This window comes from Pteropus vampyrus, unplaced genomic scaffold (assembly GCF_000151845.1).
Source record: "Pteropus vampyrus isolate Shadow unplaced genomic scaffold, Pvam_2.0 Scaffold8, whole genome shotgun sequence".
In the NCBI taxonomy this organism is placed as follows: domain Eukaryota; kingdom Metazoa; phylum Chordata; class Mammalia; order Chiroptera; family Pteropodidae; genus Pteropus; species Pteropus vampyrus.
The window spans coordinates 5,961,754-5,978,101 of NW_011888789.1; the positions used below are offsets into that span (position 1 = coordinate 5,961,754).

At 38.3% G+C, this 16,348-nt stretch overlaps 2 protein-coding genes across 2 annotated transcripts in view; one reads left to right on the plus strand and one right to left on the minus strand.

The window, feature by feature from the left end:
* Positions 1–501: 501 nt before the first annotated feature.
* On the minus strand, positions 502–11,044 carry SARAF (store-operated calcium entry associated regulatory factor). Its single transcript, XM_011371812.2, is given in 5 exon segments — positions 502–655; positions 2,469–2,661; positions 2,664–2,882; positions 4,291–4,469; positions 10,754–11,044. Coding segments are annotated over 5 exon segments (828 nt in total). The 5' UTR covers positions 10,857–11,044; the 3' UTR covers positions 502–521.
* A 3,909-nt stretch (positions 11,045–14,953) lies between these two features.
* LEPROTL1 (leptin receptor overlapping transcript like 1) overlaps positions 14,954–16,348 on the plus strand; it is a 14,785-nt gene continuing 13,390 nt past the window's right edge. Inside the window, exons 1-2 of the mRNA XM_011371828.2 lie at positions 14,954–14,972; positions 15,055–15,417. Coding sequence (XP_011370130.2) covers positions 14,969–14,972; positions 15,055–15,417 — 367 coding nt within the window. The 5' untranslated portion in view covers positions 14,954–14,968. The remainder of the gene's footprint in view (positions 14,973–15,054; positions 15,418–16,348) is intronic.

Genomic DNA, 16,348 nt, shown 5'->3' on the forward strand with positions numbered 1-16,348 from the left:
CTAGTATATTAGAGTTAACATGAAATAAATACTATCTTATATTTCTGATATTGTTATGGTCATTGCCACGGGAAAAGATAGGGATAAGGACAAAAGTCTTTTTCTGTATTTGCACTCAAATAAAATCTAAATTAAACTACCAATAATATTGAAGATATTCCAAAATCTGGCTCTAAGTCTTTCCAGCCTTGCTTCTATCATTCTCCTACCAAAGAAAACTAACCATTCTCCAAAGGTTGTATTCTTTCTTGCCTTCTTATTTTCTCATATATCAAATAAGCAGTCTTTTTCCTATCTCATATTATCTATAAGGATGACACAGGAGGAAACGCAATAAAAGAAAATAACATACACAATATTGATCAAAGCACATAAAGTGTATACCTTCTTCATTCCCAGAGAATCTAATAGGGTAATGTCACTGTAATTTATTTTCCTTAGCAAATCCAGTCAAATTGTAAACAAAACAAAGAACTCTGAAGAAAAGTTGAATTAAAGACCAAGTGAGATAAATGCAAAGCCTACCTATTGCTGCCAAACAAATATCCTAATATTCCTCCAGTTCCCAAGCCAGTCCAGAATCCTGGTCCTGAACTTTCATATCCTTGTTGTCCTGTGAAAGCACTGCCAAAACCAGAAGTTGCACCATACGGTCCTAGAAATAAAAATGATTTATTATGTATCCTCATTTAAACAAAACGGCCTACAAAACCAGAGATAATATGACATTTCAATTATTTCATCTGTACTATTGAAGAATACTCAGTTCTCAACTTATAAACAAGTTGTATTCAAAAAATCTAACTAAGTAGCACTTTTCCCACAGACATAAAACAAGAGGGATATATTTTATGATTGCAGGATCTTCCTAAAAGGGCACATTTGCTCCTTAAGATCAGCTAGTAGGTGACATTCCCACTTGTCAGAGTTACTTTCTGCATTGTGAACATCTCTAAAAGCTTCAGGTGATAGCTATACTTGAGTGTCTAATGGAAGAATCCAAGTGGAGGCAGCCAGATATTTGTATCATTTGAGAAGTCAGGTCTTAAAGGGACCAAAAAAGTATCTTCTTCTCAGAGGAAGTTTTATAAAATTTACGTATAATATACAGAAAGGAAAGTGTGCTAACCTTACATGTACAGCAAAATAAATGTGTATCTATGTACACACGCATGTAACTACACACATCGATAAAACATTTCTAGCACCTGGAAGCTCCCTCATGACAATTCCCAAATACTCACCCACATCAGAGGTAAGCATTACTCTGATTTCTCTCAACATATTTTAGTTTTATCCATCCCTGAACTCTACAGAATCACACAGTAGGTACCCTTTTATGTCTATGAGAATCAACACCACTATTGTATATTTTGGGTTTTGGGGTTTTTTAACTGATGTATGGTATTCCATTGTGTGAAATCACAATTTGTCTCATTCTAATGTTTAGGGACATTGTATTGCCAGTTTTTGGCTATTGTGAAGAAAACTGCTATGAACATTCTTGTGCATGTTTTTTTAATGTACATATGCATGTATTTCTCTTAGATGTGTATCAAAGAATAGAACTGTTGGGCCATAGGGCAGGCATTTGTTTAGTAGGTATTGACAGTTTCCAAAGCATTTTACCATTTTAACTCCTACCAACAAGTTCCAGTTGACTACACCTTGCTATTACTTAGTACTCTTTTTAATGTTAGCCATTACAGTGGTTATATGCTGGTAAATGAATTCAGCATTGTTTTAATCTTCATTTTCCTCAAGACTAATTATGCTGAGCACCTTTTCATATTTTTATTGGATATCTGGATATCTTCTTTTATTATAAAATAGCTGTTCAAGATCTCTGTCCATTTTTAAAATTCAGTTGTCTGTCTTTTCTCAGATTTGTGGGAGTTCTTTATATGTTCTAGATACACATACTTTATTAGCTATATGTTGGATATTTTCTCCAAATCTGTAGCTTGCCTTTTCACTCTCTCAAGGTTGTCTTTTGAAGACTAGATGTTCTTAATTTAAATAAAGACTAATTTATCCCTCTTTTATGTCTGGTACCTTGTGTGTTCTAAGAAATTTTTGCCTATCCCAATGCCATGACAAATATTTTCCTACATTTTTATCTAGAAACTTAATTGTTTTACCTTTTATGTTGAAATCTATAATACTTACTAAATAAATTTTTGTGTATGGTGTGAGAAAGAGTACAAGGTAAATGTCTATTACCAAATCTAATCATGTTTTTCTGATTTAGATTATTTACAATTTAATCATGCATCCTTAAAATAGTAATCACAACTCTCCTTACAGAGAAACAGAACAGAAAAGATAAAAGAAGTTGAAAGTAAAAAATAAAATGAGAAGACAAATCTGCTTTGGTTTTCCAATGCAACCATTTTCTATTTCAGAAACCGCACGGTATTCATTCCTCTTATCTACCCTACCTGTTGCCACTGCCTAGGCAAACGTACCTGTGAACTCTGACTTAAAGCCTGGGGGAGGTCCTGCTGAGTTGGTGAATCTCTGATAACGATGAGAATATGGAGGATACTCAGAATATGGTGGAGGAGAATCTTGACCATCACTAAGGAACAACTTATAAACTCCAAATGCAATAGCAAGTAGCACCACAATGGTTATCAATCCACTGATGCCACCAGATTTGAGGAATAAAACTTATTATAATAATTAGAGAAAGAGTTAAAGCCATGGTTTTTTCCAGACTCTCTCAATTTCTTCAGGCCAAGGTCTGTGTAATCTAAGTCATATTCCAAGCCACAGGAACCTCTTAGTACATACTGATCTTCAGAGGATTCATAGCCTTCACAGCTCACCACAGTTTTTCCAAATTTGTACGCAACATCTAAATCAGTCTTACATTCCCACTGTGAAGAAAAGTAGAAATAGGTTATTAGAACCAAAAGATTTTTTTTTCACTTAATATGTATCATTTGGACTACCTAGCTGTCATAAACCAGAAAAACTGATAACAAAATTCAGGACAATGAGTATTTCTGTGCTGGGAGGAGGGCAAGCTAGGGGCCTCGAAGATCTTGGTAACATTAACGTTCGACTTCTTAAGCTACGTGGTAGGTACATGAGTGTTAATTTTATTACTATTCCTTATTGTTTACATATAGATGTAAGAAATTATTTTGTACATATTAAGTACTCCCTAATGTATAAATTTTAAGCAAATTTTCTATATGTCAACTTTCTACCACTGTTTTCCAAGATGTTTTCTTTAAAAATAGAGGTTTTTAAATTGTTAAGGCTCAAATACCAGCATCATATATGAAGACCTGATTGCTATATATAGCATCAGAGACATCATATAATCTTCTGAGAAAAACTTTCCACACAAATTTTTAAAAACCATTGATTAACTTTTCCAGGGTCCAATCCTATAAGTAATTCTCTTAAGATTTTTAATAAGATATTTCAAAAACTGCAAAAAGAATTGATGCTGGCCTCAAACTTTCCACCTTAAAAAAAAAGCCTAGGCTTAGTTTAAATTCTGTAACTATCGTCTGAGCTGAATAGGTAATATGCTTCTTTAACAGCATTTAAAGAGACACAAGCCAAAGTAGACTTGATTGGTTCTATTGTTTTTCTGTAAGTTTTTCTGCAGAAGACAAATTTCTTCTTCTCTCCAATTTCAAATATGCTATTTTAATTTTTATAACAGCTTTGAGATATAATTCATATACCATAAATTCACCCATTTCAATGGTTTTTAATATATTCACAGAATTGTGCGACCATTACCACAATTTTAGGATCATTTCATTGCGCCTAAAAGAAATCTCGTATCCATTAGCAGTCGCTCTCTATATTCCCCCAAATCTCCTAGCTCTAGGCAACCACCAATCTGTATCTATGGATTTCCCTATTCTGGATATTTCATGTAAATGGAATCATATAATATGTGGTCCTAAGCGACTGGCTTCTTTCCCGTTGGTATTAAAGCTTTGAGGAATGGCAGAAAAAAGACAACTAGAAACCCTCTAATGCCCCTTTCCCCAAGCATATGAAAAGTTATGAAAATTTACTACTGTCTTAGAAGCAAGCTATAGTATAAAAATTACAATGAATATTTCCAGGCCTTAAAATCAGATCGTTTCTTTTGGAGGATGTTTCTTCCAGAGAATGAATAACTGATATATATTTCTATGTTTTAGGTTAACCTGAGATTTTCTATATATGCTTCCTCAAAACAATGAAAAATGCCCCAATAAACACTTTATTGAATAAAAATCCCATTTAGACTGTCACCAACATAATGAATATTACCTGTACATCATAACCATCCCAGCCTTTGTTCTGACACTGAATGACTTTTGGGGTATAAGAATCACATCCTGCTGTGCCTCCAACACATTTCAACTGTGGGACAGGATCCAGCCTACGGGAGGTGGTATAGCGGTCATAGTGGAGGGTAAGAGCTTTTATATCCCGCAACAATATTCTGTCTGAAACAGCAAAAACACAGATGAAGATAGTAAATATCTTGTCAAACACAGAAAGTCATCCACTATTTCATATGAAATACTTTTCAAAAGTATTTTTCTCATCTTCTGAGAATGACTAATAAAGAAAAGATGAAACAATCTCCCAAAGCCATTCTAACAACATTCAGGCTTTTTGCCCCAAATTCAGGTGGTTACACCTTTAAGGCCTCCCTTCATTTCAGTCTGGATGGCCCCCAAAACTGATTCTATATCACAAGTCCTACATAATTTTTGCAAAATCAGAAAAGTCCATTAACCTTAAACATACTATTATACAACATTAATGGTTAACTAAAAATGGCAAAAAATATACAGCAATGTTCCTGAAACACATTTAATGTCAACAACAAGCAAATGGATTAATAAAATTCTGGCTCAATCATACTGTGGAATATTCTACAGCAGGTAAAATGAGTGAACTAGAACTCATGTATCAGACTAGAAATAGCAAAAACATTTTAAGTAAAAGGCAAGACACAGCATGTTTAGTGTGGTAACTTTACATATACCTTGAAAACCAGCAAAACAGTGCTACATATGAATGTCTGTGTGTATATATAATGACAATATGAAAACATGCACAGGGATGATTCCACACCAAATTCAGATGAGTATCTCTGAGGACAGATGGAGAGATGATACTATTTAGCTCTCTATCTCTAATGTTTTATTACTTTTTTTTTTGGCCAGGGTGGGGAGGGGGGCAGATTTCCTGCAAGTACTATAAAATGTGAAGATTCAATAAAACTGTGAGGTGAATATATGGGTGTTCACTGTATACATGTTTAGACATTTCACAATTTTAAAAGTTAAAAATATTTAAACTATTTTATAATTTTAAAATCGTATTGACAAAAAAGTTTTAAGTGTAATAAGTCAAAACAAAGAAATTATGTCTGGCATTCACATATATAAATGAATTTTAAAGTGAAAATTAAGTCTCGACAGGATAGAACAGGGGTCTGCAACCGCCCCTTTTCCACCCCAGGCCGTACAGCAGGAGTTGAGCAGTAGGGGAGCAAGCAAAGCTTTATCTGTATTTGCAGCCGCTCTCCAGTGCTACTAGCATCACCGCCTCAGCTCCACCTCAGATCATCAGGCATTAGAATCTCATAGGACCACCGGTCGGTCCCTGGTGGCAAAAAGGTTGGGGACTGCTGGCAATAGAAGAAAAAAAATGGAGAAATGTCTTCAAAAACTCTAAAGGAAAAGTTTGGCTGGGTATAGAATTTTAGATTGTCACTCAAATTTTCAGGCATATTGGTATGGTACCAAGTAACATTACAGAGGGCTTTGTAGTCACTAATGTGACAAATTTAACTTCACGAGAAAGATAAAAATCACTTTACTCCACCAATTTTGGTATCATTAATGGTAGAACAAATTGATATTATAATACCACCTGTAATATAATCCTCAAAGGTATTTAATATGAATCTAATCAATTCTTTGATCTAATCTAATTAACTTAAAATACATAGAAGAAAGGCCTTTTGAGCCACACCTCTCTTGCTCAGGCCCACTTCAACGTCTGGAAGTGTACTTTCCCTTCTAATAAAGCTTTTCTACTGTAAAAAATATATAAATAAATAAACAGATAGATAGATAGATAGATAGATAAATGAATGAATGAATGAATAAAATGCATGGAAGGAAAAAAAAAAAACAAGCTAAAACACCACCAAGAGAAAACGGAATCCAGAAGGTAGGATATTCTAAAGGAAAACTGGCCCAAACTCTTCAGCAAAAGAGTAGCATGAAAAAAGAAACTGTTCTACATTTAAAAGACGTAAGGGATAATTCAATTAAATGCAATGCATAGTCCTGGATTGGGTCCTGGTTTGAGCAAACTAGCATGGACATGTTAGAGACAAGTGTGATATCTGAATATAGAATGAGTAATTAGTCGATATTAAGAAATTAGGATTAATTTTAAGTGTAATGTTATTTTTACTACATGATGAAAAGTTCCTTTAAAAAAAAGATAAATACTGAAGGATTTAGGGGTGGCTTGTTATGATGCCTATGCTTTATATTATATTTCAACATTAAAAAAAAGAGTTGAAAGAAAACCAAGAATATACAAAGACTGATAACTTTCCAATAAAATTTAAAACACCGTTCTCAAATTCCTCCAGTAGATGAAATGAGTATTTGGCTTTTCCAGTATTTACATGGAGGTAGACAAGAAGGTAGAGAATGGCTTCTGAGTAAACATCAGTCTGATACACTTGGTACAAACAAGAGGGGGAAAAAAGCATTTCATTTAGAGTTTTTGGAACTACAAAATTCAAGAGAATTTTCTAAAAGACAACTTTGTTATAGTAAGAGAATTAGATAAAACAGCTGGATGTTTTATCAATTACCAAGTCAACAGCTTTTTCTATACCTGTAATATACTATCAGAATTGAAAAATGTAAAGCCTATTTCAAATTAATGACAAATTAAATACATACATAAAATATCTAGAAATAAACTTAAGGTCAAGATGTGATCTTTATATATAAGACCTAATAAATTTAATGCACTTCCAACCAAGACCCCAGTTGGGTTTTGTTTGGTTTTGTTTGCAAGTGGAAAGAAATTATGTTAAAGGCCCTATAGAAAAATTAATGTTTGTAAATACCAAAAGTTTTTTGAAAAAGAACACATTGCTTTACCAGATAATAAAGCTTACTATAAAATTACTATAATCAAAATAGTATGGAATTGGAACAGAAATAGACAAGGGAACTGAGAAACAAAAGTCTAGTAATAAATATTGAATTCCCAGATATATGTAGGAGTTCAATATAAGATAAAGTAGGCTATTTAATATAGTAGAAAAAGAATGCCTTCTTTAATAAACGACACTGGCATAACTGACTATACAGTTAGAAGAAAATCCACCTAAAGCTATATAAAAACTTAATTCCACATGCGCTAAAAATCTAGAATTTCAACTATATTAAAATAAAATGTGCTATATTAAACCCAAACTACCTCCTCATAAATAAAATAACAATGAAATGTTCAATGATTTAAAAAGTCAGAAAGTATTATTAAACTAATTAACAGGAATAATTATAACTTGAATTTATTGTAGCAGGGTTGAGATAATGCAAAGAACACTGCAGTCAACTCTCATCACGACTGCTTATATGACTTTGGCCAAGTCACTTAATTGATCTGTATAAAAGTTTACTCGCCTATAAAATTAAGACAATAAATCAACCTTAAAATTGGTTGAGAAGCTTAGATATGATTACTAAAATTATCTAGCAGAATATTTGAAACCTGATAGGTAATAAAGTATGATATTACTTTATTAAATATTACTAAGAACATTTATGGAACTATATACACATGGGATATTATTACCATAACCCTACAGCATCTTTCCTCCCTAGAGGTCCTAAAGGTCATTATGTTTTGTGTCCCTCAAAATTCACTTGTTGAAGCCCTGATCACCCATGTGATAGTGTCTGGAGGCAGGGCCTTTGGGAGGTGATTAGTTTTAGATGAGGTCAAGAAGATAGAGCCCCCATGATGGGATCACTGCCCTTATAAGAGGAGGAGACCAGAGCGCTCTTCCCTCCCCCTTTTCCTCCCTCTCCCTCTTTTTCTGCTGTGTGAAGACAATAACAAAAAGATGGCCATCTCCAAACCAGGAGCAAGCCCTCACCAGACACCAATATACTGGCACCTTGATTATTAGACTTCCCAATCTCCAGGATGTGAGAAATAAATGCTTGTGGTTGTTTAAGCCTCCCTAAGACCATGTTTCTAAGAACCAAATGCTTATACCCATATCCCACTAGTTACATCAATCAAGAGTCACATGAAGTTCCCTGAAGTCCCAACTCATAAATTGAAATCCACTTGAAGTACCAAACTTGATAAATAAAACCAAACTCCCCCAAACCTGATTATCTCAGTCTTCCTATCTCAGGAAATGGTAACTCCACACTTCTGGTCACTCAGGCCAAAAACCTTGGCATCATCTTTGTTTTCTTCCCCCGTCTAACCCTATATTGAATCCATCAGAGTATCATGTCGGTTCCACCTTCAACACAAGTGAGAAGCCAACCACTCTCACCAACTCCACTGCTCTCTCCTGGCCCAATCCATCACCACTCTTGGAACTTACTGTACCAGCAGCCTCTTCACTTATAACTTGAATTTATTGTAGCAGGGTTGAGATAATGCAAAGAACACTGCAGTCAACTCTCATCACGACTGCTTATATGACTTTGGCCAAGTCACTTAATTGATCTGTATAAAAGTTTACTCCACAGAGTAAAGGCCTCCCGGCATTTCCCCAACCCCCTACAATATGTTTTCCACAGAGCAGACAGAATGAGTCTTTAAAATACAAGTCATAGCAGGTCATTCATGCTACCTCTCCCTTCAGGTTTCTGATCAAATGTCACCTTAACAGTGACATCTTCCCTGACCAACATATATTTTGAAAGTTCCCACTTCTGCCTGCACTGCCTGTCCTCCTTATCCAGTTTTATTGTCCATACCACCATTCACAATACTTATGTAAATAGGTAAACATGCTATTTGTCTACTGTCTATTTCTCAATAGATGCAAACTCCTTGGGGGACAAAACACTCAATTTTGTTCACTGCTATATTCCCAACATGCAGAAGAGTGACTTAAATACAAACTAATTCAATAAAAAATTTTGAAAGTTTTAGGTAATCTCTTTCGAACTGGTACAATTTTTTTCCCCACACAAATTACTGCTCTGTTAGCTAAAGATAAAGAAGTACATTCAAAATCAAACAAAAGACAAATTAGAAGGTGATTATTGCTTCACTAAAGGACTTGATAAAAGTTAACCCAATAAAATACTTTCATAAAACAGTTAAAGTAAATGTAAGGTAAGGCAGAATTTATAAAAATCAGTTGTATCTACTCTGCAAATATTTTGGTGTTTTTTGTTCCAGAACAATAGTTTCATAGAGTATGCAGACAAAGAGCTACCAGGAAGCTGTTCACCATTAAGTTTGGTTCTCTTTTTTTTATTCCCTGACTCTTCATCTGTAAACTTCTTTTTTTTATTGAAGAACTCATTGAGGAGTCAACTTCATGCTTCATTCCAGTTTTTAAATTACAATTCTTATCAAAGTCTCCTTTTTATATACAACTTTCTAAGGAATATGTAAGAAAATGTACATTTAAATCCAACTTTTTTTTAGTAATAATAAAACATCCACATCAAATGCATTACTCAAAGTCAAAAACTTGCAAGTAGCACCTTCTCTCTCATTTCAGCATTTAGGAATACAATAGTAAATTACAGAAATAAATCTGTTACTTAAGTTCAAAAACATAGGCATTTCCTATTACCAAATCACAAATACAATATTGGTACACTTTACATCATTATTCTTAACATCTTTACTCTTCAGAACAAAAATGAAATTTTAATTGTTTAAAAGTCATTTTTTAATTCCAATTTAACAGCACGTGTCATTCATTAAAAGGAAATCTGTATGTATGTGATATATACATATACGCATATTACAAGGAATATTACTGATCTCATAAAAAAATCTTGAGATAATTCTAATAACAGTATTATAAAAGAAATTTTTCCCTAAAAATCACTTATCATGTCTCATCACAAAAAATAATACCAGTATTTTTTTTTTTTAATTCTAGACCACGGTAAAAAAAATAAAATGAGAAAAGCTGGCGTAGCACAATGTACTTCACTGTAATGGTCAGAATAAACAGCATGAGTTCTGCTTGCATAAATATATGATTCTGCTAACCTACCTACAAGATTTAATGCCCTGTCCACTAAGTGTGACTCAGAGACTGCTGGTGTCAGGGCAACTGCCAGCCATAGCAACAGGCAGCCATAACAACAGTCAGCGACGGTCATGACAACAAAGAGATGCGCTAGTGAGTGTCGTGAGTGTCGAACTTTCCAGCCAGACTCTGGGTTGAGGGCTGTAGCCCAAGAAAGGAGAAGGTGGACAATTCTGGGAGTCCAGGGAAGGGAGAAAGGAGATGTAAAGAATACTGTCACCCCGCCCTGCCCACTCTCCAACAGTTCCCACTCTCCTGTAGGACGACGTCTGGGAAGAGGAAAGGAACCAAGCAGGGCACAGACGAATAATTACGGGAATGAAAAGGAATCAGGGCTGAAAGGCTCAAGGGGCAGCGAACGGAAATGGTCGCCTGCGGAGCCTCTCAAGAGCAGGCTGAAGGCAGCAGAAACAGGAGAGTAAGGACAGCACTCACCGGCGTCGTTCCAGCCCAGGGTAGGGCCCGCGATCAGCAGAAGCAAAAGGAGGCCGAGGAGAGGACTGCGGCGGTCCGTTCCAGGCCCACAGGCCGCGGCCATGGCGCTCGGCTAAGATGGCGCGCCGCGGCCAGATATTCGCAGGCCGGAGCCGGGGCTACGGAAATCCGCGCGCTGCGGCTTTGCGACACAGCGAGCTCCGGCAGCTGAGCAGGAAACGTCTCTAATCACAGCCGCAGCCGCTACGAAGGTCACTGCGAGGGTCTCGCGTCACCGCTTCTGCGGCGCGTGGGGGAACATGAGTGGACACTGCCGGCCCCGCCCCTGGAGCGTCGCGCGGTCGTGGGCGGAGCGCCACTCGGGGCGGAGCCAATGGCGGGACGCAGAGGCTGTGGGCGGGGCTGAGGACCGCCCTCAGGAGATTGTTTGTGTAGGTGCTGCGGTTGGAGTGAAACCATCACAACGCGAAATCTAAGACGTGTAGTAAGGTTATTTATTTCCAAAATCTCAATATCCGTCCCCAGGAAAATTACAATGCCTTATTCAACTTTATGTCTTCAGCACCTACCATAGCGCCTGGCACATTATTCATGTTCTGTTACTATTTGCTAAATACAGAGACGATTCAAGAGAAAGGTAGCATAGAAATACATTGTCTGGTTTCAGAAGCTCAGAACCTTTACATAGTTCCTTATAGGCGGTAGCAGTAAGACTTACAAAGTATCAGAAGGAAAAACTACTGCCTAAATAAAGAACCAGCTAGAGCAAACAGTTCTAAGAGTGCAAAGACATTATCCCTGAGGTATGATATGCTTGGGTTTCTTTCATTTATTCAACATAAATAGGTTGAATGCCTAATATATATCAGGTACTTCTTTAGGCATGGAGGATACAGCAAGGTTCCTGTACTCATGGAGCTTACTATATTGAAGTGGGATAAGACACACAAAACTAATAAATAAAGATAATAGGTAGTGATAAGTGCATTGATGAAAATAAAACAGGGTGATGCAATAGAGCCGGGGAGGTGACTTCAAAGAGGACCTTGCTGAGGAAGGGATTTCAAAAATTTGAGACTTGAATCATGAGAAAGAACCAGCCATAAAAATATCAGGGAAAGAGCCTTCAACACCTGGTGAAGAGTGGATGCCAAAGCTCCAGCTTTGTGTTTTGAGGAACATCATTCACTAATTTGACCAATACCTTTATATAGTGAGTACCTAGTAGTATCCACCAGGCACTATTCTAGGCACTGGGGATACAGTAGTGGATAAAACAAAATTGGAGGGTGGGAGTGCGGAGACGGGGGAGAGGCAAACAAGGCCAGTATAACTTCAGTTAGCTGAAGCAAAGTAAGTTAGGGGAAGAGTGGAATAAGAGAAGGTAGAACAGTGGTGGCTCGTAGTGGGAATAAGCAAGACTGGAATAAAGATTATAGAGAATTCTATTCTCGACATGTTAAGTTTGAGGTAGGCATCCAGGTAGACATATCGAATAGACTCTTGGATATATAAGTCTGAATTTCAAAGCTAAAGTAAACTTGGTAGTCATGGTATCAAAATAAAGACGATATTTAATGCCACAGGAGAGATACAAAGCATAGGAAAGAATTTAGATATGGCGGTAGCAATTTGTGAACCTTTGTTGGATTCTGATTCAAACTATAAATGACACTTATAAAACAATTTGAAATTTGAACACTGACTTGATATAAGTGATATTAAAGAATCATTTTTCAGGTGTGATAAATGTCCTGTGACTATATTTTTAGAAACATGAAATATTAAAGATGAAAAATTATATCTGGAATGTCCTTCAAAATAATATGGACAACATAATATGGAAGTTGGGGGTAAGAGGATGAGGAGTATAGATAAAACAAAATTGACCACGTGTTAATTGTTGAGGGTAGCTGACGGTACATGGAAGTTCATTATACTATTTGACTTTTTTATTTATTAAAATTTTCCAAAAAAAAAAAGGTTTTTTTAAAACAAAAACAAAAACCTCCCCGAAGGTTCCCCGAACCGAACCGGAAAAAGAAACCCCAATTAACAAAATTGTGAGGAGGATTAAATCAGGTAAATATTTAAAGCACCAGGCACATAGCAGCTGCTCAATAAACAATGGCTCTCTCACTCTTTCTCTCACCCCCATCCTCATCTGAATGAACAGGAAGCCATCTAAATGAAAAGTTTTGAAACTATGAAAGATCAACTATTGAGTAAGAAAATTTAGAGAACGTTTAAAGGATATAACATTAACTAATGTTTAAGATTCACTTGGCAAAACTGAAGAAAACTGACATTTTCGGTTATTTTCAAGCTTTAGTTTGCATAGGAAATCTTTCGGGGTGCTTGTTAAAATTTCAGATACCTGGGCTCTACCCACAAAAGTTCTGATTCAAAAGACCTGGAGTGGGACCCAGAACTTTGCATTTTTAGGAAGCATTCCAAAGAATTTTGTTGCAGGTGGTCTTTGAAATACATTTGGAAACACTGTTTTTAAGGTCTCAAGTGACTCTAGACAACCTCTTTAGACCAAAAACAGTCCTTAGGGTAGTGAATATTTTCTTCCCAGAAATACTGTGAATCTTGTGGAACAGTCAAAGGAGCACAATCTCTTAGGATTCCATGACCATGGAAACAAAAGAATATAGAACCCCCTAACTCAAAGAATAATCCCAGCTGCCCAGAAATGTCATCAAGGATGAATGTCTGTAATCCCAACCCATTGTATTCGCAAGGGGAAAATAAATGACTGGCAGTTAACTCTGACATTTGGGCTTGTGGAAGCTCCCAAAGGCTTCCTAAAATGGGATCTCTTCCCAGAAACTGAGCTATGAGCCTATGAGATGAGAAGCTAACACTTCCCAATACCACCACCAGTGATTTGCTCTCTCTGCTATGTTACCTCAACCATTCCTGCTTTCAGGGATGGAATACTGTGAAACAAAATAGTGGTCACTACTTAGGATTGAATCATTCATTATACTTCACCAGGAATTCTACCTCCTCCTGTCAAGATGATTGGGGAGAAGGATGCATATGCCTGCTTCATTTTAAGAGAAGATAGCTGGTTGTTCACAGACTGTCTAAACAGCAACATTTCCACAGCATATGTTCAAGTCTGTCTTATGGTTTTGCTACCACGATGCTTCAGTGGAAACTCTTCATAGTACAGAAGACAGCAGAACTTTTTACACTAACTTGAATATAAAAAACTTCTACTCCACAAGACACCTATAGATTTATTTGGGACATTAAGCCTCAAGAAGTGACCTGTTTAAAAAAATGTAACTCAACCCTAGAAGTAGTGGAGGGAGGCAGGGTGGACAATGCCTTTAGCTTTCCAGTAGCTCTTTAAGGCATATTGGAAACATCTCTTCAAACCATTCACTCAAGGTTTTATATGCCCTTTTTAGTCTGATGGCAGAAAAAAAAGTAAAAATTCAAACCTTATGTCACCTATCTCTACCTTTATCTTTTTAAAACTCTTCAAAAGATTCTCATTTCTCAGAAGTGGGGAAGGGGCTCTTTATATAGGACTGTGCTGTACAATCATGATGTCCACCGCAAACTCTAACAATCTCACTGGCCTCTCCTCTCTCCAGCAGACCAAGATCTTGGCTCCAAGTCTGCCGCCAAAACTCACTACCCTCTACTCCTCCACAAACACACTATTCCCTCCCTGCGATGGCTTTTGCCTCTTCTCTAGTTTAATATGCTTATTCATCCATCTTTGTCCCTCCCTCTGGGAAATCTTTTCTGACTGAACTAAATGGAAGGCTTTCATAGGGCTATTTACCCACTTTCCTAGCAATTATTGTTGCAACTTCACTTTCTTGTGTCCGTCTCTCTCACTAAACTGCAAGCTTCTGGAGGACAGAAACTGTTCCTAGTTTTGCTCACCCCAACGCATAATGTGTTCCATAAATTTCTACGATGACCGAAATAAATGTATTTATACCTCTGCTTTCTCCTTTTTTCCTAACGCTGTTACCACCAAAACAATTTTAAAACCCAGTGATTCTCACAGACTTCTAAGAGGTCGGATTTGTATTAAACCCACCCTTTACTGGGTCTCGCTGCTCCCTTATCTGGAAGAAGGGAGATCTCACCAGAACGTTAGTTCTGTGTCGGAAACCGAGGAACCAAGTGCGGACCACCCAACTAGCTGTACTTCTATTTTATTACAAGGCTGGGAAAAGAGAAATGGGTATGCTTGGAAGATCGCAAAATAATCCCCCAAAGACATCACCATGCCTCTCAAAACTACTCGCGCTCCCTCTTTCTCAAAGGATGCGGGATGTTGCGGGATACCGAAGAGAAGCTTCAGAATAGAGCTTCCACCAACTCCGAGGGGAATCTGGGGGCTGCTGTCCGCACGCCCCAAATGCGAGGCTGGGAGGAAAGCCTCCGAGGGCGCTGCAAGGAAGAAAGAAAGGGTTCGGCCCGACAGTCCCATGCCCGCGCGCCTTCCGCGCCCCTCGCGCCGCCGCGCGAGCGCGAGCCGCCGGCGGAAGTGCTGCGTCGCGCACTTCCGGGTGTTGTCTGGTCGGTGTCGCCGCGCATCTGTGGTCTCCCGGCTGCCGCCGCCGCCGCCGCTGCCGCCTCGGATCCTGGAGTCAGGAGCGACGTCACCGCCATGGCTGGCATCAAAGGTGGGCCTGGGGCGCTGGGCGCCGGGCGCCGGAGGGCTGGGTGACCGCCGGGAGGGAGGGAGAACGGGGTCCCATGCGGCCCACGCGCGCTGCCGCCCCAGCTCTGGCGCGCGCCACGGGGTCTCTGCTCCGGAGACGGACCCCGGGCCCCCGCCTCCGCCCTCGCAGCTTGGGAGCGGAGGTGGGCGCGGCGCCCTCTTTGAAAGGGCAGCCAGGACGGCGGTTTCTCCATCAGCCTACACTTTCTGCTGATTTCTGCAGCCTCTCTCCCACCCATCGCCCCCCGTACAAGGGATGAAGTCCGCGGTCTGTTAAAAGTCCCGCTGCGACTCCGGCTATCAGACACGTTTTGCAGGAGTTTGCATCCGAGAGAGAGGACGGCGAAGTGTGGGTTTGAGGGGGTTGAGGCCACTAGAAGATGCCAATTATGGAAAATCAGTGTCGTTTCCCATTTAAAGGCGCAAGTGCGATCTTCGGGTGCTGAGCCGAACGAATCCCTCAGGAACGCCCTGGAAGGGTTTAGGGACGGTTTCGAAACCTCGGCGATCACATCCACTCTCATGACCTGTATACGCTCCTAAAACATGCATTTTCATTTGTTGTGTTTGTCGGATAGGCTAGACCCTGTAATCGACTCCCAAGAGCTCCTGTTCTCTACCCTCTCCACAGTTGCACATTGAGGCTTTTTCACATTTCAAAGTTTTTATTTAGTTAGGGTTTTGTTTGTTTGTTTTAAGATAAAATAGTGTTAAAACTTAAGGGAAAATTACTTGTTCGCATATGTTCTTTAGAAATGGGAATGTTGCATTCTTTCCATCTGTTTAGAAGTTTTGTAGTGTGAATGAAGCAGATAACCATTAACAGCATTCTTAACTCTTTCTACATTGATTTCCTGACCTGCGGCTTTGTAAATGGGCAGCGAAGCAGGAAG